At 44.0% G+C, this 25475-nt stretch overlaps 1 protein-coding gene across 1 annotated transcript in view; it reads left to right on the top strand.

The window, feature by feature from the left end:
- The first annotated feature begins 609 nt into the window (after positions 1–609).
- The window catches only part of UGCG (UDP-glucose ceramide glucosyltransferase), a 37255-nt gene continuing 12389 nt past the window's right edge, over positions 610–25475 (top strand). Inside the window, exon 1 of the mRNA XM_033084969.2 lies at positions 610–768. Coding sequence (XP_032940860.1) covers positions 671–768 — 98 coding nt within the window. The 5' untranslated portion in view covers positions 610–670. The remainder of the gene's footprint in view (positions 769–25475) is intronic.

Here is a 25475-nt window from a genome sequence, read left to right as displayed (position 1 = left end):
AGAGAAACTTCTCGGTGAATCTTCTGATTTAGTTTATGGCCACTGTTCCCTGTCCTGTCGCTGGGCCTCGCCGAAAAGACCCTGGCACCTTGGTCTTGGCACCGGCTTTTGAATTATTTATACGCATTAATGAGATCCCCTCTCAATCTTCTGTTTGCCAGACTGAGCAGGTCGAGCTCCCGCAGCGTCTCCTCAGAGATGCTCGGCAACACCGGCAATATCCCGCTGCCCCCGACCCCTGCCTCTGTGGATAAGGGGCTGCGGGCTCCTCAGCGGCCAACCCCAAAGTCGGACGACACGGAGCCAGCCCTCTGCCCGCCCGCACCCCTCCGGGCGGCCGGAGCGGGGCACGCCCGCCCCTCGCCCGGCGGCCCGAGAGGGACGGACCCAAGGTCAGGCGGCGGCGGCGGCGGCGGCGGCGGGCGGGGGGCCGGGCCGGTAACGGATGTGCCCGCCCGCCCCGCCTCCTGCGCTGACAGAAAGGCGGCGGCGGCGGTTCCCGGTGCGGCAGCGGTTACTGCGCGCAGGCCGGTGCGGAGCAGCAGCGGCGCCTCCGGAGCCGCCCCAGAGCCCGCCCGCAGCAACCGCCGCCCTCGGGCCGCCCGCGCCACCACCCCGCCCCGCTCCGCTCCGCCACCGGCTCCTACTCGGGCCGCCGCGCCCCCCGGGGATGGCGGTGCTGGCCCTGGCCTCGGAGGGACTCGCCATCTTCGGGCTCATTCTCTTCGTCGTGCTCTGGCTCATGCACTTCATGTCCATCATCTACACGTAAGCGCTGGGGTGCGGGGGGATGGCGCCGGCGTTGTTCCGTCACCCACCCGCCATCGCGCCCGGAGCGCACGGGCAGCGGGCCCCGTCCGCCGCGCCGCCTCCGCCCCGGGCCGACGGCTCCCCTGCCCCGGTGTCAGCCCGAGCACCCGCCTGCCTCCCTGCGGGGTGGTGCCCGCAGACCTCAACGAGATACCCGGGGGTCGGGCTGGCCGTGCTCAGGGCACAACGGTGTCCCCGCCGTCGGTCTTCGGGTCAAAACCGACCTCTAGGTTTCTGCCCCCTGCTCTGTGCGGTGATCTTTGCTCCGTTGCCCTTAGTGCTGCTGGGGAATGCTTGGTGTTTGTTGTGTGGTGGTGTACACCTGTGAAGTGTGGCTTTCCCGGTGATAGTGGGAGACCAGGGTGCACAGGACTTAGAGAATATGTGGTGTTTGACTGCAACGGCTGTACGGCACAACAACTGAAAGAGCACAGTACTCTGTGCCAGCCATAAGCACTCTTCTTTTTTGTATTGAGAAATAATGATAGTACTAGTAAAACAAGTGTATATAGTGAGTCAGATCCTTCTTGGATAAGTCCAAGTAAAAATGCCTTTTGGAGTTGTGAGTGTTGTGATTATTGTGAGTGTTTGCATTTTAGTGACTGACAAAGTAGATAGAACCTGGCAGAGGGATTTTCTGTGGGTATGTGGGGAAAGGATTAAGAGTGCATCCCTTTGTAGATAGTTGTTTTGCTCTCTTAAGTAAAAGGCCACTCTTGCATCACTACTAGGACTAGAAAATACCTGAATTTCTGTTTACTTTCCTTATGCTTATCTGTTCTCCTTTCTTGCTGTTCTCCGTTGCTGCTCTACTGCATCTGATAGGTAACTGTGATAAACCTCAGCCCTTACTGAAAGCAAAGCTTGCAGAATGGGTCAGGTTGGAAAGGACCACAGTGGATCATCTGGTCCAACTGCCCCTGTCCAGCTATCCCTGTTAATCCTGAAGCACATGGCACAGGACTTTGTCCAGACAGTTCTTGAATATCTCCAGTGAGGGAGACTCCATAACCTCTCTGGGCAACCTGTTCCAGTGTTCAGTCACCTACACAGCAAAGGAGTCTTTCCTCATACTCAAGTGGAATTTCCTGCGCATCAGTTTCTGCCTTTTGTCCTATTGCTTGACATCACTGAGAAGGGCCTGGCTTCATCCTCTTGGCACCCTTCTTCCAGATACTTGTAGACATTGATGGTGTCCCCTCTCAGTCAACATATTTTCAGCATTGAACAGGCCCAGCTTTCTCAGCCTTTCCTCGTATGAGAGATGCTCCAGTCCCTTAATTTTCTTCATAGTTCTCTGCTGGACACTTGCTTTTGTCTGTTTTGTGCTGAGGAGCCCTGTACTGAACGCAGCATTCCAGGTGTGGTCTCACCAGGGCTCAGCAAAGGGGCAGGATCACCTTCCTTGACCTGCTGGCACTGCTCCTCAGTGCAGCCCAGGATACCATCGGCCTGCTTGGCCACCAGGGCACACTGCTGGCTCATGGAGAGCTTGTTACCCACCAGGACCCCCAGCTCCTTCTCCACAGAGCTGCTTTCCAGTGGGTCACCCCCAGCCTGTGCTGGTGCCTGGGGTTGTTCCTCCCCAGGTACAGGACCCTGCATTTGCCTTTGCTGAATTCCAGAAGGTTCCTCTCTGCCCATCTCTCCAGCCTGCTGAGGTCCTCCTGAAGGGCTGCACACCCTCTGGGGTATCAGCCACTGCTCCCAGCTTTGTGTGGTCAGTGAAATTGCTGAGGAGGCCTCTGCCCCTTCATCCAAGTCATGGATGGATAAGTTAAACATACCTGGGCCCACTATTGGACCTTGGGAGACAGGACTAGGAACAGTCCTCCAACTGGAACCTGTGCCGCTGATTATGACCCTCTGAGATCTGCTGTTCAGGCAGTTATCAATCCGCTTCACTGATGTGGTCCACACTTTCCAAATTGAATTAATGGATACCAAAGATTTGCTTCTGCTGTGGTTTTTTTTTTGGGATTGTTTGTTTGTTTTTTTAAAATGTCAAATCACCAATAAGCTCTAATAGTTTTATTTTTCTGCTGCTGTAGTTCAGTTATCCTTAGATCTTATGAATCTAGTATTCATTCACTTGGATATTTCCTTTCTTGAAAACTACCTGTGTGAGCTACCTTGGACACAAATAACAGGATTTCAGTACTGGGGTGCAGAAAGGTTGCTTAGTGGGGGAAGAGATTACTTTGGGCATAGGTGATTTTGGTCAGCTTTAAAGTTGATTGAAACAGTCCATTGCATGTTTAAAAATCTCAGCTTGTCAAGTGAGCATATGTGGTGCTACTGCTACTCTTTTATGAGTAAGCGGCACCTGAAATGGGCAGGAGACACAAAGGGGGAAGATGTGCAAGAGGATAAACAGGAGGCAGAAGGATGAGATATGCTAAGATATGGGTCAAGAAAGAGCAGGGAAGAGGTAGAGCGAAGAGTACACTTTTTAGGCAGTCAATGCCACAAGGAGTTACCCCTTCAAAGGACTGGCTTCTGTGGAGGCAACTCTGGAGCAGGGACACTCCTGAGTGCACTCTGGGCTGTAGGTAGAGCACTCCTGAAGGGGCTGTAATCTGTGGACAAGCCGTGCTGGGGTAGAGACACCCTGAGGGGCTGCAACCCCATGGATGACTCTCTCCGAAGTAGACTGCAGCCCATGGCAGGCCCATACTCGACCATAGACTGTCAAAGGAACTGCAATCTGTACATAAGTTACTCCTGCTAGAGCAGAGTAACAGTTTAGGACACAACCAGCAGTAGAAGAAAATGAGTGAAAAGTAAGGCACGGCAGAAGGCAAGGCATTGCTGACCCTTGCCTCTTGTGTCATCTTACTGAAGGGCTGGGGAGGGACTGAGTGTAGGGAGCTAAGGAGCCTTGCAAATGGGCAGTTCAGATAGAAGGGTGAGGGGAAAATGTTTCTTACTGAAGCAGAGCCTGGGAAAGGAAGATAAAGAGTACTTCCCTGAAATTTAGGTTGTTTGTCTTTTTATTCCTCAATACCCAAATTGATAATTAGTTGCCTTATCATTGCCAGTAATTTAAATAGAATTGCTGGAGTTGAAGCAGTTTGGTCTGTGACAGTAATTGGTGGGGAATGCAGCCAGCAGCTGGACCTGGTGTGGCCTCCATCTAGAGTACTTGCAGTGGTGTGAAATCTGGATGGAGTAGCATTTTTTGTTAACGGGAATTTGTGTTACAAGTCCACATATAAATTGTGTGTTAACAGGTGGAGAACTTGTCAGTTGTGGAAGGGGTGGGTAAGAACTGAGGTGGTCCAGTCTCAGCCCCTGAGGCCCCTGGTCTGCTTCCAGCAGGGCTCTGGAATTGCCATCCCGGTAGGGCCTGAGTCAGGAGCTGTCTTTGATGGAGTAATGCACTGATGGCAGCGGGGGTATTTAGTGTTCAGTGCAAAACAGTGGCCCATGGTTGGAGGCGAGCAGCTGATAGCACTGAGATGACCAAATTACAAACTCTTCTGGGTTCACAGGCGGTTGTGGAGGAGCTGCCCTGTTTACAGTGATTTGGCAGACGTGAAGAAAAAGGACCAGCTCCCCATTGTGTGACAGCACTGCTGCCCTTTGAAGTGAAGATAAAGTGGTGGGCGCCATCCCAGGCAGCTGTGCAGCAGCTGTGGTGGTGCTGGAAAACAGCAGCTGATGGGATGTAGCTGATAGCTAGGGAGGGCACTGTGCTGAGGAGTTTGGAGCCCGTGCCACTTGTTAGCATTGCCCTGGGCGAGGCTGGGAGCTTGTCTAATGGAGCTGTGCCTGGAGGAGTGGCCTGACTGTTCTGTGAAGGCAAGGTGAAGGAGATGAGAAACTGTATTTGTTTTGAGTGCTGGAGTCTGTTTATGGGGAAAGGGCTCCAGAGAAAAGATGATTGCTAGTGTTACAGCCTGAAAACTCTGGTGACTGGACACTGTTACTAGTGCCCTTAATCTCCCATAGACTAGAGTTTTATCCTGGATGGCAGACAGAGCACACTGCACCCTTTCTGAGACCCATGAGGTAGGAAAGGGTCTTCTCTTATGGACAGAAGCTGCTTTTGATGTTGGAGGATGCAGCATTAGAATAGAATTGGATGATACTTGGCATATACTGAAATAACACATTGTTCCTATTACAGGCAGTATAGAAGAAAGATGAAACTAATTAGTCTTCCTGTTTTCCCTTACAGACAGTGTTGTTGGCTTAATTTTTTTGAAGTCGTTGAAGTACTCCTTGTACTCAATCTGCTTTGTGTCTAGCCATGCTGTATTGGTGAGTTGGAAGGTACCATCTCGGCCACCGGAATGCTAAGATAATGTAACATGTCAATAAAGCTGTTGTGGACTAGACAGTCATCCTTCTGTGGTTTCCCATTGGTATTTAAGAAGTCTGATTTAGCAAAACACTTAGAATGTGTGAATTAAGTAGGTAAATGGAGTTATTCAAGAAAGTAAGTTTTTTTTTTCTTGAAATACTTTCAGCAGTTGTTGAGATTAAGAACAAGACAGTATTTCTTTTGCATTGGTTTATGCTGTAATTGCATTCAGAGTTGTAGGGTTTGGATATCTAAGGTACTGTTCTTCCTTACTGCATTTGCAAAATCTGGTTCTTGCCACCTCTTTCCTCTGCTTTGAATGGGTTTGAAACACAGAAACATTTAGGCTGAGAAAGACCTTCAAGACCATTGATTCCAACTTTGGCGGATCACCATCTTGACAATTAAGTCTCAGCATCAAGTGCTATCAAGTCAGTTTCTTGAAGGTGACTCTGCAACCTCTCTGGTCAGTCCATTCCAACACTTGGCAACCCTTTCCATGAAGAAATTCTTCCTCATCTCCAACCTGAACTTCCCCTGACAGAGCTTGAAGCCATTTCCACTTGCCCTGTCAGTAGTTGTGTAGAAGACACCAACCCCTACCTGGCTACACCCTCCTTTCAGAAAGTTAGAGAGAGCAGTGGAGTCTCCCCTGAGCCTCCTTTTCTCCAGTCTTAACAACCCCAGCTCCCTCAGCTGCTTCTCACAGGACTTACTCTCTCTTCTTCAGCTTCATTGCCCTTCTCTAGATAAGCTTCAGCACCTCAATGTTTTCCTTGTTAAGAGGGACCCAAAACTGAACACAGGATTCGAAGTGTGGCCTCACCAGTGCCAAGTGCAGAAGGACAGTCACTTCCCTGGTCCTGCTGGCCACATTGTTGTTGGTACAGGCCAGGATTCCACTGGCCTTCTTTGCCTCCTGGACACGTGGCTGGCTCATATGAAGGCAAGGTGTTGATTGGGACCTCCAGGTCCCTTTTTACCGGGCAGCTTTCCAGCTGCTCTGTCTTCAGCATGTAGCACTGCATGGTGTTGTTTGACTCCAGAGCAGGACCCAGCAGTTTACCTTGTTGAACCACTGTCATGGCTTAAGCCCAAATAGAAATTAAGCACCCACAGCCGCTGACTCAAACCCCCCCAGCACTTCCACCCTGGTGGAACACCACCTCACAAGTGATCCTGGCCTATTGATCCAGATCCCTCTCCAGAGTCTTCCTACCCTCCAACAGTTTAACACTCGTCGCCAATGTTGTGTCATTGTGAACGTACTGTGTGCTTGATCTTGTTGTCTGGGTCCTCACTAAAGATATTAAAGATATTAGGTAATGTTTGGTAACTCTCTTAAGCTATTTATTTGTCTTTGTCTTTATTTATCTGGTCAAAAAACCTGAACTCATGTGAAGTCATGTTCTGGCTTTGAGTCTTCATTGTTCTTGTCCCACTTGTCAGTGGCAATTCTAATTATAACACTTAATGGAAATCACTTTAAGGCAGCCACAGTCAGTTGATACTGAGGTTGCTCATTTTCTTGGTTCCCAGGTGTAGGCAGGAAGGGTAGTGCGTGTCACTTAATTGACAAACATATTACTGGTTTTAGACAAATTATTTTAAAAAGCTTTTAGTTACAATACTAAATGAAGAAACAATGAATTCTGCATTTATGTGGTATTTGGGTGTAACTGGACCTTGTTGGCTGAGTGAAAATCGAGACTTTTCAGAAGCATATACAGGTAATAAAAAACCCAGATGTAACTAAAAGTTATTAATAGCCTTATTGTGTGTATAGAATCAAGGAGGAAATTCACTTTGCACAGATGCATAAAACTCAAGTTTCCTGAGGTGCTTTTGCAACATTAAAAAGCTTCTTAAACGTGGCTTCCAAATTTAAGCAAGCAAAAACCTCTACATAGCTAACGTTTAACTTCTGCTTTTTTTAATGTGGAGTTAATATTTTAGTTAATGCTGTCTTATTGCCTAGTAATTGTGACAATTCTAAAGAAAATAAGTTTTATTTCCCTTGTGTCTGTTTGTTTTGTCAACTTTTTTTTTTTTTTCCTTCCTCTTTGACCATCTTTTCCTGCTCAGTCTGTAATTAGGTCTATCCTGCCCTAATCTCTCTACTTCTCATTGTCATCTCATTTTCATCTTTTTGTGTGTTGATGGTACTGTCACCTCTTTTGAACTTTCTTATATTTTCCAGTATCTGGCAATAGATTGGGTAAGATAGCTGTTAAAAGCAGCAGTAGTTACTCAACTAGCAATGATCAAGTTGCATTTTCTTTGATTTGTGGAATTGCTGCAGACACATCTTGTTGCAGATAGAAGCCAGGTGGGTTGTAGTGTATATCTAATTTAAAAGGCAGTGTTTAGAGAACTCTCCTGTTACTATCAAGCGCTGCCAGACATCAGTGAACACTTTGGTAGTCTCTGATGGAGATAATCCAACTACTCCTTTATGAGGTGAGAGGTACCCTTGCCTCTTGTTGATAGCCAAACTGGGAGAGCTGCGAAGTGTGATAGTACTGGAGCTTCTCCAGGAAGCGGCTGGAAGATGTCTAGCAGAATACCATCTCTTTTTTTGGGTATATGACTTAAATGAATCTTTCTTGAACTTGAACAATTTACACTTGAATGTCTTCTTCAAGGTAAGTATCTTTTCCAGTTAGGTAGCTGATGACAAGAATGATGCAAAGTGTTGGGGACTCCAACAGCAAACAGATTATTATCTATGATCTGGTGTGTGTGGAACAGGGAACAAAGGAAATTGGTGCTCTGATTTGCAGTGTCTTTTTGCAAAATTTCTTTGAGAGTTAAAAGCAAGCAAAAGAAATACTTTAGTGATTGACCATAAACTGGGACATTGGAGAGGCAGGAAAAGTTGAAAAGTTATCTGAGGCTTCTGTTTGATCTGAGATGATGTTTTGAGTACCCCTTATCTCCCATAATCTGCATTGATGATGGGCCCTACTTTATACAGCAATCCCAAGGTGTTTGCTGGAAGTGTTACATCTTTAAAACTTCATCTTGTATGGGTTTTCAGCAAGTGGATAACAACATTGTAGCGAGGCAGATCTGAAAGATAGAAATGCAAAGATTGGAAGTCATGTGCAGTTACTGGGGAGGAACACAGGAAGTTGATAGGGTATGAGAACAGAGAAGTCAGAATAGACAGAATATCCTGAGTTGGAAGGGACCCACAGGATCATAAAGTCCAGCTCCTGTTCCTGTACAGTACATGAGTGTTGTTGTGTGAACGCTCCTTTAGCTCTGCCAGACTTGATGCTTTGACTGCTTCCTTGCAGGGGGAACCTTTTTCTAGTATCCAGCCTAAACCTTCCTTGTTCGTCAGGCCATTCCCTCAGGTCCTGTCGCTGTCACCAGAGAAGAGATCAGTGCCTGCCCCTTCTCTTCCCCTCACTGCAGTGAGGTGTCCCCTCAGTCTCCTCCAGGCTGAACAGACCAAGTTACCTTAACCACTTCCTCATAAGGCTTCCACTCCAAACCCTTCACCGTCTTTGTTTCCCTCCTTTGGATGACCTCTAATAGCTTTATATTTTTTTTTTAAATGTTGTTGTGTCCAAAACTACACACAGGACTTGAGGGAAGGCTGCACCAGCGCAGAACAGAGTGGGACGATCTCCTATAATAACTTAGAGGTGAAAGCCTTTTTTTTTTTTTTTTTTTTTTCCCAACACTGTGAAGGAAATTGGAGTGCTTTAGGCTGGAAATGCCAGTTGAAGGTTAAGTTCCTTCTCCTGGTTGAAGCTGAAACGAATTGTCATAGTTTGATATATACACAGTGTATTGATATGATAATAGCTTGTGATAGAAGATGGAAACTATTGAAGGAATGCTAAGTGTGAGATGCACAAAATCATCAGATGTCAGTGGTTGCTGGGGCCACTTGACATCTTCATTAATGACATGGAGTATGTGACATGGTCAGCAAGTTTGCTGATGGTACAGATGGAGAGAGTGGCTGATCAGATGATTCAGAGAGACCCAGACAGGCTGGAGAAATGATCTGACAGGAAGTTTATGAAGGTCAACCCAGGAACATGCCATGTCCTGCACCTGGCAGAAATAACTCCATGCATCAGGACAGGCTAGGAACTGACAGGCTTGAAAATAGCTGGGGAGAGAAGAACCTGTGAACGCTGATTGGCACCAGTCAGCCAATCAAACATCAGTTTGATTATGAACAGTGACATGCTTTTGGCAGCAAAAGCCATTGTTGCATGGCTAGCAGGTTAGGAAGGTGATCCTTCTGTTCTACACAGCACCAGAAAGGCTGTGTCTGGAGCGCAGAACACAGTTTTGGTCTCTTCAGTTTGAGTCATGGGTATGCTGGAGCAAGGCTTAGTGCTACAGAGATGATGGTGGGACTTCAGCATCCGACACTCAAGGAGGGACTGAGAGCTGGAACTCTGGGGAAGGCTCAGAAGGATCCCATTAATGTGTGTGAGTACCTGATTATCTGGGGGCGGGGTGAAGGGTGTGAGGTCCAAGACTCATCTCAGTGGTGTCTTGTCACAGGATGAAAAGCAACAAGGGCAAATTCAAGTGAGAGACTCTAGTTTTAAAGCAAAGAAGACACTCCTGGCTGAGCATTTTATTAGGCTTTCTGGAGAGTTTGTGGAGGCTCTGTCCTTGGGGACAGGAAAAACTGGCTAGTCCTTTGCAACTTCATCTACTTACCCCACTGAGAGCCAGGCATTTGGAGTAGCTGACCTCCAGAGATGCCTTCCAACCTCTGCTGTATGGTGTCTGGACTATTATGGAGCAATAGATTAGGAAAGAGGTTGTATGGAAGCTGTAAATTGTGCTTGTTTTAAACAAACTGAAGTTTACCTGACACCATGTAATTATAAGACTTAAATTTAGACAATCCTTAGGGGAAGATGTGTCTGAAAAAAACAAGAGGTGATTTTTAATATACTAAGATTGTGGTTGAATGAGTTTCTCTATTACAGGCTTGATAAATGGGGAAAGCAAAACAGTGCAGGACCAGAAGTCTGAGAGTGGTAACAGTGTGGGAGAAAACCAATAATGTTGAAGGCAATTAGGGCTGGCCAATTTTTTAATAGTGAGAGTCAGGAGAATAAGAGACAGACTATAAACTTCGGAATAAACATCAAGGTATTAGTGGCTCTGAATGACTTACCAGAATGCAAGAAACCTAAGCCTAGATTAAAGACTGTCTAGTGTTCATTTAAAGGAGAGGCATCATGGCAGTCTGGATGGTGTACTTATGTTGAGAAGATAGAAGTTAGTACAATGAGTGTGTTTTGATTTAAAAGCCTACTTGTCGTGTCTCGGAGTGGTTTATGTGGAAGATAGAAGGCTGTAAGATTTGGAGTATGCAATACGGAAATGAAACGGGTTGGGTTAGTGGAGCTCTTATAGAGCGAAGAAGCATCCAGCTTTGTATGTGAGCTGGCGTGGAAGAAACTGAATAGTGGGATGGGGAAAAATATTTCTGTCAGCTTTTGTCAGGATACAAAGATTTCAAAGGCATTTAAAGAAGCTGATGCTTTACATGAACTGTTTCTATAAAAGCATGTATTTTGGTTGATGTGGATGAGTAGAATGGGAGATGATAAATTACACTAAAAATTGGAATCTGATATTTCTGTCCCAGCTGTTCCATGGCATGCTGCTGAGCATATAACTAGTTTTACTGGTTTACTGGAGCACCCTTTAGTATTTGTGTCCATCACTCCCTGAGAATGGTGTAATGCTAAATAGTGGTGTCGGAATTCACTAGGATTTTGAAATTGCTTTTTAATTGAAATAAAATACTGTAGTTTTGACACACTTAATATTTGTTTTACATTTTACTGAAGACTACTGTTTAAAAGAAATTAATTAATTACTTTAAACAAAAACATCTCTCACAATAGAACTAAAAAAAGATTTTCATTTTGCTAATTGCAAGGAGACTAGTATTTTTTTAATATACATTGCTTTAAATAGTAGGTGATAAAGATCTATGCAAGACTATATCTTATAAGTGTCCTGGGTGAATTCATACTCTGAATCAAATTATTTCACTTTCACCATGTATAAAGGAAGTCTTTTACTGTCCTTTGGACAGCTAAGGTAAAAAATATTCTTACAAGTGTGAACTTATAAGATAGAAAGCTGAAGGCATGCATTGTACTAAGAGAAAGATTAGAACTTTCTTGCCAGTGGTACTTGCAATGCTTTGCTGAGGAATTGTTTTATTTTTTATAGCAGTTTTTTGAATGCCTGGTGAGTGCTTCTAGTGGAACAATCTTTTTCTCATTAAAGCAACAAGATAACTAACAACCTGTCTTTGCCCATTTCTGCTGGTCAGGTTTTGACCACTTGAGTTCCACTCTGAGAAATACCTCTCTGTAAACCAAAGATTGTTTTGTTTTCTTCCTCCTCTGTTGATAGGGCTCATCTTGGATTTGTTAACAATATAGTCTGTGAGGAGTAATCTGTAAATGAAGTTAACTCTTGACTTACGTTGTTTGAAGTTGTCCTATTCTTAAGCACTTGCCTTGATCTTGATTCAATTTGCCCATGTTGTAATGATTTTCCAGATGACTGCTGCTTTGGTTTAGGAATAGGTAGTTACTACACCTTATTTTATGAAGTGGAAATCTCACTTTTCTAGTTATATGCACATATTGTTAAAATATTCAAGCTGATGAAAACTAGGTATTGATTAATATATTGAGCTGTTATGGAGAAAATATTCTAAGTGCTTTATACTGAAATACTTTGAGTTGAAGATCAAATTAAAATTGAGATCAAAATTGTTACTTCACACTTCCTTTTAAGCATTTTTAAGAGATGATACATATATCTTATACCTGCATTTCCAAGAAGATTATTTTGTGCAGATTATGTAGTGGTGAGGGCAGTACATTTTTTTGACAGTATGAGCCAAGTATCATGGGTTTTTCTAGAATCAGACAGGTAAAATTTGCCAGGTTAGTTTTTCTGGTTTGTGTCTGTTGGAAATATACAAAAACAAAAAATTTGCTTTCTGAAATGCAGTCAAACGTGATGTTGAGTGTAGATGTGTTATCTTAACACTTTCTTTCAAAGCATTTTTGTTTTTATGTAATTGCTTCCTTTGGTTTCTGATGTTTCATACAGGAGACTTTTTCAAGCTTTCCAAGGCATTTGCAGCACAAGGGCAGTGACCCTCTCATTGACAATTGTGTAGCCCTGATAAAGTTTACAGTTTTTTTATTACCCCAGCTGTGGATAATATGGCCCCAGACTGTGTGTTCAAATTTGTGTGAGTTGGTGTTTTGTCTTTTTCAGCAGTGTTTTATTTTGTAGTCTAGAAACACTTGTTGCTGAGTTAATGAAATAAAAATCAGACTGTCATACACTGAAAATAATGAAAAAAATACCTGCCATATGGTTTCCTAATATAGTTTCTGATTAACCATTAACATAATTCTGTTACTGGCAGTTAACTGTTTCGAAAGTTTTGAGACAGAAAAGTAGCAGCCTGGAGTCTGTAGGATGCACATTACGTAATGTTTAGCAAATTATGTTGTCATTTAAACTTGTGCCTTATGAAATAATTGAGGCTGAGCTAGTTTAATCTTAACATATTTTCAAATAAAAGTCAGAAAATGAAATTGAATAGTCTCAAAATAAAATTTTTCTAAAGCTTTGTGTTTTAGAAGCTCCCAAACATTGATGGCTTGATCCTGTGCTGAAAGATGTCTGCTGTGGCTGATTTATCTGGCCCAGAGTTATGGCCATCCCCTGGAGATGCTTTCATAAACAAAACATGAATTGTGTTGGATGCAGCAGTTCTCTAAACTTGCATAGCATTTATTGCAAGGAGTACCCAAACCATATCTGTTTCTATGCCTTAGTGAATCTTGATTTGATGCTCAAGGGGATAACCCAAATCCCTTCCTTCTGCTATACCTTCTAAACATTTCTGCCATTCTAATCTGCCCTCAGTGAGCATGTGGCTATGTCATGACTCAGATCAGTGAGTTTTTTCTGTGGGGTAGTTCCCTGTTTGATCAGCAGGCTGATCAGATTTGTCTTGTGCTGCTGACTGTTTTATAGCCACAAGTGGGCTGAGGGTGTGGGAAAGCAGAAAGAGGGAATAAATTGCTATTTTGATGACAGACTGCAGATAGACTACAAGGGAAAATGGTGTGTTTATTTTAATGTTTAGCGTGATGCAGTAATGGATGTGTTGTAGGCAACTTGCTGTGTATTTGGTAACTCCATTCAGCTTACTGAATTGTGAGCTATAAAAGATTTGGTCAGTAAAAGGGCTCCTATTGCTTCAGGTTCAGCCACAGCCTATTGTATGACTGTTTGTTTCTCCTTTTATCCTGAGGGAGTGGGTGGGGAGCAGGAGAGGAAGTGTTCACTGACTTTAAGCTGAGGTCTCTAGTGTTTGCTCTTTCTTATTCCTGGAACATAAGGTTGGGGCTTTTTCTACTTAAACCTGTAAAACAGTTTTGGAAGCATTTTAAATTCCCCCTATTGCCCCCCTGTTTTAGAAAAGACTGTTTAAAGTATTGATTGCTTGAATGTGGCTTCATGGTAATACTTGGAAAAGGCTGGTTAAAGAACTTCAGTAGTGCATGGAGGTTTTAAATTTGAAATGATGAATAGCACTAGATAGGATTTAACTGTTGTACATTATATGATTTTTGTCCTTATTCTTAGCCACTGATTGAACAACTCCTTTCCAAAACTGAAAAAGCAAATTGGTGTTTGGTTTTTGAGAACACTCGCCTTCTAAAAAATAACAATGATCGTGGTCTAGGTTTTTACTTGATCAATTCCAGTTCAAGACCTCTAATTTGACCCTTTCTTTTTCTTTCTTTTTTTGAAGAGTTTTGACTTTTGGGCTTTTTTTGGCTTAACTTTAAAAAAAAGAAATATCTCTTCCTCGCCACTACCCATTGTGTTTTCAGAGCACTACATTAAGGTGCTTTTCATTTTGTCTGTGGAGGTTTTGTAGTACAGGAGAAAATATGCATTGAAAGTGAATGAAGTGTTTACTTGCCTTGTACACTCAACTGGTATGTGATGAAACACAATTGTACCATGCTTTTCGACATAAACCCCTTGTATGCAAAAGGCAGGATTGCATTTTTTGTTCTCAGTGGTTTTGCAGGCACGCACAAACCTATGACTGTTTTTCTGCTGGCAGACAGCCAGTGCACACCTGAATCATACCTACTGTGGTCTTATTTCAGACTCATCTGCTTCCCCCATCTCTGAACATTTTCTCAAGACCAAGTGACTTGTTAAATGTTTTTAATTATATTAGGTTTTCCCGCTTAGTACTTTCCTGTTGTCCACACCTGTCTGTTTCTGCTCCTCCCTGTTGTTGGATCTGACAGTTGTGTAACTATTAGGCTGGCGAATGGCCATGTGTCTGTATGGGTGTTGAATTGGATGTGAGAAGGTGACAAAAGTGGAGGATGGGAAAGAATGTCTTTCTGAGAACTATGTCTTACTGGTGCAATGGTTTGACCCAGAGCAGCAGATAAGCACGGGTGCCTGGCACTAGCATATTTCCATAGGCTGATGTCTTTCTTTCAGTCAAGAAAGGTAGGAGAGAGGTGTGCCTTATTACTTCAAGAGTCACTTTTTAACTCTGGCACTGTTTTTTGTTACTAATTAACTTAAGTTCGCTTTTTCTGAAAGATAAGGAGTAGCCTGTAAGGGAGTGAATGCTGTGAAGGAAAGCTGAGATGGAGAGTTGGTTGTAGAACAGTGTTTAGGGGCCTGACCCAAATCTATGGTCAGCTCAACTCTCTTGGAATCCCACTGAAGCATGAGATGGAAGGAGACCCTATTCCTCCCCTTCTCCTGTGATGTTGGCAGCACATTCAGAGCTTTCTTGAACATGCTCTGGAGCTTTGTGCAGTCTTCCTTAAGATGCCTGCACTCTAATTTGGCAGAAGACAATCTGAAGTGGAAGAAGACAAAAGCCAGATTTAACTTACAGTTGGGTGAGTGATTTGAAGCAGGATTGTATGTGTGTCAATACTGGCACGATGTCTTGTTTGGCTGGTATTGATGGCAACACAGGAGGGGGATTACTGGGGGACCTTTGCTGCTTGTGAAGCTTCGTGATTATCTTGCTGCATCCTTTCAAGCTTGCTAGGTGGAACTGATGAAATTCTAACATTACATGTTGAGTAATAGTTATATGGTGGTTTATGAATCTCAGGTAATTCACTGTGGGATCAGACAAATGTCAGCACAGGACATCCCAGAAAAAGAAGAGAAAGGAGGAAAGGAGTGCCTTTGAGCAGTAACCTGCAGTTAAACAGGTTCAGCTACATTATAAAGCTCCTCTCATGGGGAAGAAAGGTTTGAAACAAGACCAAGGTGTTTAATTCTTGCTTTAAGAATAATTCTTTCAGTTGACTAAGAGGCAAGAGACCACAGGTGATTCTGGATTTTCTGTTTGATCTCTCTTTCAGTTTTCAAATCTCTGACATCTATGAGGTCATTAAAAAAGAGTAGTAGTGTGGTAGGCCTCCACAGTAATACAGTAGTAGTATTTCTGTGGGCTTAAATATGGACAGAGAAGTATAAGAAATAAGTACTTGATGTTATTTAGCCTTATTTGTATCTTTGCAGACTCCTCTTGTGTTTCTCTGCCTCCATGTTTTGCTTTCTGATGAGATCTACTACACCTATGACAATGGCTGCTTATATATGCCCTATTCCTCCCATCTTCACATGCAGACAAAAACCTGCACATATATATTTACTATACAAAATGTAATTATGTCATATATACAGTAATTTCACGAATACAAGCCGCACCATTTTGACTAAGATTTGGCTCCCAAACCAGAAATGCGGCTAATATTCAGGAGCAGCTAATATGTGAATAATTTTCTGACATTTACAACCTCAGAAGTGTCAGGCAGAGTGCCGAGCCGAGCTGCTGCAAAGTCGGCATTTTGCGATTGTTACAAATTGCTACTCTGTTGCGCCGCGGGTGGAGCCTGGCTCCCTGCAGGCAGCACGGGGGGCGGGGAGCGAGGCGGGAGAGCTCCCTCCTGCCCTCCTCTGCCGCAGCCCTGGGGAGAGACAGGGGGGCCCCGCACCGCCATTGCCGCGGCTTGGGGAGCCGACGGGGTGCTCCGTCCCCGCCCGCTGCGGCAGGAGCATGCAGGCTCCATCCTGGCCCACCGCGGCAGGAGCGAGGAAACTCTGTCCCCGCCTGCTGCCGCTGCCGTAGGAGCGGGGGAAGCTCTGTCCCTGCCTGCCACTGCGGGGCAGCACCGGGCCGGGGTGACCGAGCCCAGTGGCAGTGGCGGCCGGTGCCGAGCGATCGCGCCGAGCGGCCCCGCCGAGTGGCGACGCTGGGCTTGGCCACCTGGCCCTGTCGACAACCCCAAGCAGGCCGAGCCTGCACAGCCCGAGCCGAGCCAGTAAACCCCGCCCTGCCGCGGTTCTGTTACTATTTGGCAACTTTGTTGCACGCGGTCCTCGCTGCGAACGACAGAGCGGCTTATACTCGGGTGCGGCTTATTTATGGACAAAAACTGAAATGTTTGCCAACACCCGGCGATGCGGCTTATACTCAGTGCGGCTTGTATTCGTGAATTTACTGTATTTTTATGTAGTATTATATAGAAACAATCTTATTCACATAGGAAACACAGGAAAATACAGAATCCTAGAATAGTTTAGGTTGGAAAAGCTCTCCAAGGTCAACAAGTCCAGCTGTTAACTGAGCACTGCCGTGTCCACCATTAAACCATGTCCATAAGTGCCATATCTATACACCTTTTAACTATTTCCAGATTTGGTAACTCCGCCAATTCCTTGCACAGCCCATGCTAAGCCATTTGATAAAGAATTTTTTCCTAATGTTCAACCTAAATTTTCCCTGGTGCTGCAACTTGAGGCCCTTCTTCTTGTCACTTGTCATTGGGATCAGAGACTGATCCTGTGTCACTAAAATCACCTTTCAGGGAGTTGCAGGTAGTGATAAGGTCACCTCTAAGCCTCCTTTTCTCCAGCTCCCTCAGTCTCATCTCATCATACTTGTGTTCCAGACCCTTCCCCAGCTCTTTGCCCTTCTCTGACACACTCTAGCACCTCAGTGTTCTTCTAGTGAGGGCCCAAAACTGAAGACAGCACTCAAGGCACATACTCAACAGTGCCCAGTGTAGGGGGTTGGTCACTGCACTGCTCCTACTGGCCACACTGTTGCTGATACCAGCCAGGATGCTGTTGGCCTTCTTGGCCACTATAGACACTTGGCTATCAATCCCTAACATACTGGCTCATGTTCAGCCATTGATGACTAACACTTCCAGGTCCTTTACCTCTGGGCTGGTTTCCAGCCCCTTCTTCCCCAGCCTGCAGCTCTGCAAGGGGTTGCTGTGACCCAAGTGCAGGACCTGGCACATGGCCTTGTTTAACCTCACACAACTGGCCTTGGCCCATGGATCCAGGCAGTCCAGATCCCTCTGCACAGCCTTCCTGCCCTCCAGCAGGTCAACTTGGTGTCATTTGCAAGCTGACTGACAGTGCACTCAATCCCCTCATCCTGATCATTGATAAAGGTACTAAACAGTACTGGAGCCAATATTAATCCATGGGGAACACCATTCCCCACCATTCTCTGGCCTGGCCATCCAACCTGTTCTTAACCCAGCAAAAAGTGTATCTATCCAAGACCTGGGAACCAGTTTCTTCCAGGAGAATGCTGTGGGAAATGGTGTCAGTGGCTTTACTAAGTCAAAGTAGGGTGATCAGGTTGGTCAAACAAGACCTGCCTTTCCTAAACCCTTGCTGATCCCCTGGTTGTCCTGTACGTGCCATATGATGACATTCATCAGAACCTTCCCCAGCAGTGAGGTCAGGCTGACAGGCCTGTAGCTACTTTCCCAGATCCTCCTTCCAGCCTTTCTTGCAGATGGCTGTCTTGTTGGGTAGCCTCCAGTACATTGGGACACCTCTCCTTAGCGAGGACTGCTGGGGAGTGTGATTGAAGAGGCTTGGTATGCACTAGCATGAGCTCCCTCAGTAGCTTTGCATGGATCCCATCTGGCCCCAGACACTTGTGTGTCTAAGTGGTGTAGCAGGTCACATTTGTCCCAGGTTATGGGGCCTTCATTCTGCTCTCTGTTCTCCCCTTGCCACTCAGAGGCCTTTTTACCTGGAGAACACCTGGTCTCACTATTAGAAACTGAAACAAACAAAGAAGACAGTATCTCAGCCTTTCCATACAATTTCTCACTATGTTTCCCTCTGTATTCAGTAAAGGATGGAAGTTCTCCTTAGCTCTCCTCTTGTCACTAATGTGTTTATGTATATATTTTTATTGTGTTCTATGGCAATAGCAAGATCATGTTCTAGTTGTGTTTTGACCCATCTGGTTTTCTCTGTCCATAGCTTAATGACACCAGAGAGGCCTGCATTGTCTTTCAAAGGTCATAAACTCTCCTTTTCATCCTGAGTTCCAGCCAAAGCTCTTTCTTTGGCCAGGTCACTCATCTTCTCTGCCTTGTCTTTTGGCACATGGGGTTAGCCTGCTGGCTGTGCCCTGAAGATTTCCTTCTTGAAGAATGTCAGGATAACACCCCAAGGTCCTCTGTTGAGCAATCTCCTAAACAGACTAAAGACTGCCCTCTGGAAGTCCTAGGTGAGTTCTGCTGACACTTCCTACTTTTCCATGAATTGGAAACTCCATAATTTTGTGATTGCTGAACCCCAGATAGCCTCCAACCATTCTAGCATCCACCAGTCCTCATTGACAAACAAAAGGTCCAGTGGGGCTCCCCCAATAGGCTCATTCAGCTTCCTGACGCAGTTGGTACCTTCTACGCACTCCAGGAACCTGCTAGTTTCCTCTTTGCTGTATTGTATTCCCAGCAGACATCTGTTAAATTTAAGTCCCCATGAGAAAAAGGGCTAATGATTGTGAGACTTCTCCCAGCTGCTTGCAAAATATTTCATCTGTGTCTTCTTCCTGGTTGGGTGGTCTATAACTGCCAGGGTTTTCTGCCTTACTGGTCTATTACCCTGGTTCTGGTCCATAAACACTTAACCCTATCATCACCATCCTTAAATTCTAGACAACCAAATCAGTCTCAAACATAGTGGGTACCCACCATCTCTTTCCCTGTTTATCCCCTGGAGGAAGGGCTTATAGCCATCCATTGTAGCACTTGGGTTGTGCCAGTCATCCCACCCTGCTTCCATGGTGATAGCTATGTTGTAGTTTTCCAGCTGTGCAATGGTTTCCAGCTCCTGTTTGTGGCCTATGCTGCATGCGTTGGTTCAGATGCATTTCACTGGACAATTAATCATGCTATCTTTGGAGTGAGGTTTTTCTATGTGATAGTTTTCAAACACTTCAGTGGTTTCTAGGACATCAGTAATCCTTGTATGTTTGCTGCAACGTAGATCTCAAACCCCTACCTCCACTGAGACTGAAGGACCTCACTAGCACACTGTCCCTTAAGTACTGACAGGCTGTCCCCAAGCTTATTTCTAGCATGCCTGATTCTTATACTTTCCTCCTTTAAATTAGCTTAAAGCTCTCACAATAAGCCCTGCTCACACCTATGCAAAAATCCTTTCCCCTTTTTTGAGACAAGTATAACCCATCTGTTGCCATGGTGTCCCGTGAACCAACTATGGATCAAGAAATCTGAAATTCTGCTGGTGATGGAGTCAGATGTTATATTCTGGTCAATCTTCCTGTGATGTTTCTTCTCTCTTCCTTTGCAACTGGGAGAACAGAGGAGAGAAACTATTTGTGTTCTGATCCTGTAACCAGTTGTCCCAAGGACGTTGTTGTGCATACATTATTTTACATATAGAAGTATTCTTTCTTTATAAAAAGTAGTCTTGGTTATGTAATTTTAAAATTATCAGATGACTGGATAAAAAGTTGCTGCTGTGAGATACTGGAACTTTTTTGTGAGCTGCCTATGACTTCTTATGTGAAGTGTCTTAATACTATTATATTAAGGGTGGTAGGATTTTATGTCTCCTAATATTAGTCCTGGTGAAGCAATGATCCTGTTAACACTTCAGTGAATTTAGGGGTTTTCTGTAATACTTTCTGAAATCCTCCAGTCTTTTTCAGTTGTATTTAATGCACTGACCAGTGTGGTATACCAGTAGCAAATTTAATTTCTTTTTCTTCTTTCAATAAAGGTATCAACTTTCGGGAGTGTTTTAACCGTATATGCATAGTTAAATATGTAGTTTTATACATAGATATATTTCATTATATGTATAATATCTAAAGACGATATGAGAAGATCATCCTTTTAACCTTTCTGTTACCAAAAGGAGAATAATCTCGCATGTTATTATTCCTGTTCAGGATAAGACCTTATGCTCTATATTCTATAGCAAACCAACAGTCCACCAAGGGCTGTGCGAGATGTTTCAGATCACTAAAAATTCATAAGCAGGAAAACAAGTCCCTTTCAAAAGTAATCATCTGCTACCTTGTCTTGATGCCCTGTGAAACCACAGCCTTTTGGGAATGTCATCAGTGCTTTCTGCATCTTGTTCTACCATCTTGCAATATTTAACTATCTTTTACAGATTTCTCATTAAGATTTACTTACCTCCCTCTAACAGGGTAGTTCTTCAATTAAAGTGTCTGGGGAGGGAAAGTTGATATGGTTGAATAAGGACTATTGAGTTTTTTTCAACTACCTTTAAAAGGTGTATGTCTGAGAGACCCAGCAGCTTATCTACTGTAGCAAGTTTTTTGGTTTTGCTAGAAGAGAGATGGAGAGGGACTTTTTTCAAGGTCATGTAGTGATAAGAGAAGGCGGAGCAGCTTCAAACTGATAGAGTAGGTTAGATTAGGTATTGGAAAGAAATTCTTTACTGTGGGGGAGGTGAGACACTGGGACAGGTTGCCCAGAGAAGCTGTGGATGCCCTATCCTTGGCAGTGTTCAAGGCCACGTTGAGCAGGGCTGTGGGCCACCTAATCTAGTGGAAGGTGTCCCTGCCCATGACAGAGCATTGGAATTAGACAGCCTCTAAGGCCCCTTCAAACACAAGTCATTCTACGATAATACTCCTCTGCCCTTAATGAGCTCATGAGAGGAAGTCTTGTCTTAGCCTTTATTTTGTTGCATAATTTAGCACAGATTAGCAGGAATTCATTCTGAACTGTGATAACTTGTCAGGATTTTGTCTTTGGATACTTTTTTTTCTGTGCTGACAGGAAATCTTCGGTAAGAGTGCTTCTGTGGGTTAATTATTATTGCAACAAAGTGAAAAATTTTGCAGGTGCTTTTCCCTTGATGTTGGATAGTGAAACTGCAGCTTGTGACACCATTACCATATGGCTGCTTTTTCTTTCTTCTTTCCTCATCTATGTATGCCAGTACTAGACCGTATTAAAAAATTTCAGTTTGACTACCTAGGGACTGCAGGCTGATTAATTTAATAAATGTGGGTGCAAAGGTGCTTAAATGTAACCTGGCTACGTTCACACACATTATCTGAAAGTGCTTATGAGCACTGCTGCGCCAGCATGTGTTTCAGAGTTCACAGGTTGTTGGTGGTTTTGACTGCTTTGGACTAATATCAATACAAAATAACATATATTATCCTATACGCAATGTGAACCTTTGGTAAAAGATTGTTTAGCTTCATCATTTTGAACTGTATGTGTTGCACATGCAGAATAATGTAGAAATGAAGACCTTTGTGCTCACAATATATGTCTGAGAACTGAACCAGCATAAGCACAGGTTAGTGATCAAAAAGACTAGCTTCATCTTGTCTCTCTTCTTACGCTCTGGTACACACACTGTAGCAGATTCACTTAAAATGTACTTGCATCAACAGTGTTAATGTTGCTTAAATTCAGTCTGTTATTTTGACTTCCACATTAAATGTTAACCTGAATTTCAATACTGTAACTTTTAAAATGGTTGGCCTGTTTCTATGGTAGGTTTTTAATTGTAGCTTTAATTCTTTTACAGAATATACCACTTCACAAATAGTCTCCAGTGTAAAATGATCTGGTTTACTGTTAATTTGCTGTTTGGTATGCTGACTCTAACAGAGCACTGTAGTTACTTTAGTGTCACAATACCTCAGTGCTTTCAGAAGGGCAGGCTGCCACTTTAGTGGCAGAGTTATGAATAGCACACGAACTGGAGTCTTACTTAAGATAGAATGTTAGGGACAGTTTTGCCACTTGCTGTCAAAACTGTATGGTGCTTCAGTGCTGAATAGATTGTGATAGTGCTGCATGTCATATTTGTGTGTTTTGCAAGGCTTCTCTCTTGCACAGTCTGTAGGCTTCTCTTACCATAATTCAGTCACCTTCATAATACTGTGTCAGCATGGGTTGTACTATGTTGCCTTGCAAGAGTCTGCAGTTTTTTCACTTTATGCTTATTTACCACAGTCCTGCCTTAGAGCTGTCTTCACAACTTACTGCTCTGACATTTCCTTCTAGTATTTCCTGTTTGTCATGGCTTTTGCTGCTGTACAAAACTCTATGCATTGCTACACTTTTTTTCCTCTCCCTTATGTTAATCTACTTTTTGACCCTCCTGGTCAAAGTTGCATTTTTGAGACTCTCCCTTTTCTATTGACACTAAAGGCCCTATTTCCTGTTATGTTTGTGAGCGCTGGGAGGAAAATTTCTGCCCGGAGTAAGCTATCTGAATTGCTTCTTTTTTTACTTTGGTCTGACCATCCCTTGGCAGTTAAATGCTTGGCAAGTGTATTGCAATTTACCTGTGCAGAGCCCAGGCCTGGACTAAAAAACAGCACAAGGACGTAATCTAATTTGTTCTTCTGTCTTTTTGGTCAACCCACTGTTTATTCTCTGTAACATTATGCTCATGGTATCTAGCTGCTACCCTGCCTAAAAGACAAACATACTGTCTGGGGCTGTGGTATCAAATGCTGCTATCCCACTTCAGGGGAAAAAATATTGTAGAGATCTGCTGGAATCTCTTCTCTTACTGGAGCTTCTTCATAGTCCAGTAATTTTACTTGATGAAAGCTTAAAATAAGAATTGATATAACTAGGTACACATTGCAAGAAAATACTCTCTCATTCTGACTACCCTTCACGGTAGAGAACTGCAATATGTGGTACGTACGTTAATTTGCAAGTTTTGTTTCTGCAGATACTTGTTCTTCAGTTCCCTGTGTATATGTATTTTGTCAGTGCAAATTCGACTGTATACCGACCCATTGTTACACAGCGATTTAACACAGAAGCCCAAAGGAAACTAAGCCTCTGTGAATAAAGGTTCGAAGTATATCCAAAAACCGTGATTAAAACCAAATGAGGTTAGATGTTGATGTCAAAAATCGATGTATCTGATTTAATAGTAAAAGAGGCAAAGAGAAGGAAAGAGAAAAGAAAGAAGAAAGAGATAGAGAAGGAAGCGTGTACAGGGCAGGGGGACAGTGTCAGGGCTCTATGGAAGCACATCACCCATCCGAGGGTTCCAAGCACGTCTCCTTCTCCCTCCCTGGTTCCTCTGGGGGGTGAGGGCCTCCCTCACACAGCTGGGGAGCCCAGAGCTCAAGGCATTAATTAATGCTGGCTTTGGGCAATGGGGGCACCCAGGGCCTCCCTTGCAGGCACCAGCTGTCCTTTGCAGCACTGGGGTCTGGTGCCTCATCTCTGGGGCTGTGGCACAGGGTCTGGGACCCTTTGGGCCCTTTGGTGGGCCAGGACACCCCCTGTGCTGTGGATAAACTTTTCCCGGGGTGAAGGGGCCCTCAGTTGATCTCTGCACAGCGGAGGATGGGCGGTCACTGAGCCTCTGACCAGAGGCTTTTCCAGCACACACCCAAAGCCTCTGAGCCCCAGCCTTTGAGGGGCTGTGTGAAGCTGACAGCTGACAGCCCTGGGTCTCCACTCCAAAGGTGTTAACCTTGATTCCTGTGTTAATGAATTCTTCTCTCCCCGGACCTGAGATTCCTGTATCTTACCTCCATCAGCGAACAGTTCAGGGCCTCAGTCTGAAGGCCTGTTCAGGTTGTGGTGATCTTCTCTGCAGCTTTTAGTAATACATCTTTGCTGTAATAGGCAAAAGTCTTTCATGAGAATGTTTAAGTCACGGATGATAACATCCATCTCCAACACCCATCAATCTTTCAGAATTCAATTTTTTGTTCATTTACACAGAGTAGGATTAAACATTCATTTTGGTGAGTTGCGATGTTACTGCCAACACATTTTGTACATTCTGTGTGGCAGTTAGGGACAGGGCTTAGTGTGGACTTGGTAGTGCTGGGTTAACAGTGTGACTTGGTAAGCTTAAGTGTCTTTTTTAAAACCTAAACAATTCTGATTAATTGCTGAAATATCAGTTTAATTAATTACTGAAATTGCGTGTAAAAGTTTATGGTTCTGACCCAGCCTGCTGTCAAGATTTTTATACTACAGTTAATTGATCCTTAATCTTTTCTTGGAGTTGTTAACAAGTTGATCAGTAGGATCAACTGTTTCCCCTGTACTTTCAGTTTCCTCCAAATTTTGCATCATTTCGTGCAGGAAAAAGCACATGAGTCTTTTACTTTTTGCCTTGTTTACCACAGGTTGGTTTTTATGATTATTTGGCTATTATACTATGAGTTTTGATGCTGTGGAGGAAGGTAGAAGAATCTCATCTCTGCTACAGTTTGCAGTTTCCTATTGCTTAAAATGTGTAGTGTAAAATACATTAACCTGAAATATTTAGTACAGTAATTTCACGATTATAAGCCGCACCATTTTGACTAAAATTTTGGTCCGAACCCAAAGTGCGGCTTATAATCAGGTGCGGCTTATATATGGACAAAGAACAAAAAGTTGCTGTTTTAGTTTGGAGGACAGGTGTCTGCTGAGAAAGGCAGGAGCTTCTCTTTGAAATGGAAAATGTAAACCCCCTCCCTCCAAATTATTATAGTTTTGAAATCAAGGGGCTTTCAGGCAAAGATATGGGAATTAGGAATAACAGTTCTTTTCTAGGGAAATTAAAATAGAAATACAGTACTACAAAGAAACAAATTCCAAACCCTGACAAAGTCAGAGTACAACCTGACACCCCGTCAGGCAGGGTGTTGGTAGCAGTTTGACTAAATGATGGCTGCAGTCCCCTTGCAGTGACAGATGTGGTTCAGTTGAAGCAGTGCTCCTGCAGAAGGTGCAGTTTCCCTCCAGAGGTCCAGTGGTGATGTGGAGAAATCCAGTTTTCCTCTGGAGTCCAGTGGAGAAAGGGGCTACCTTAGTGTCCCCAAACCTCTGTTTTTATCTCGGTAAGAAATGTTGGACTCTTCCCCCTGGCTGGAGCAACTTCCAATGGGATGAAGTAATTTTATCAGTCACACAGTGGGACTCAATGGGCC

This window comes from Catharus ustulatus, chromosome Z (genome assembly GCF_009819885.2).
Source record: "Catharus ustulatus isolate bCatUst1 chromosome Z, bCatUst1.pri.v2, whole genome shotgun sequence".
Lineage (NCBI taxonomy): Eukaryota > Metazoa > Chordata > Aves > Passeriformes > Turdidae > Catharus > Catharus ustulatus.
This window is presented reverse-complemented; position numbering and strand designations above follow the sequence as displayed.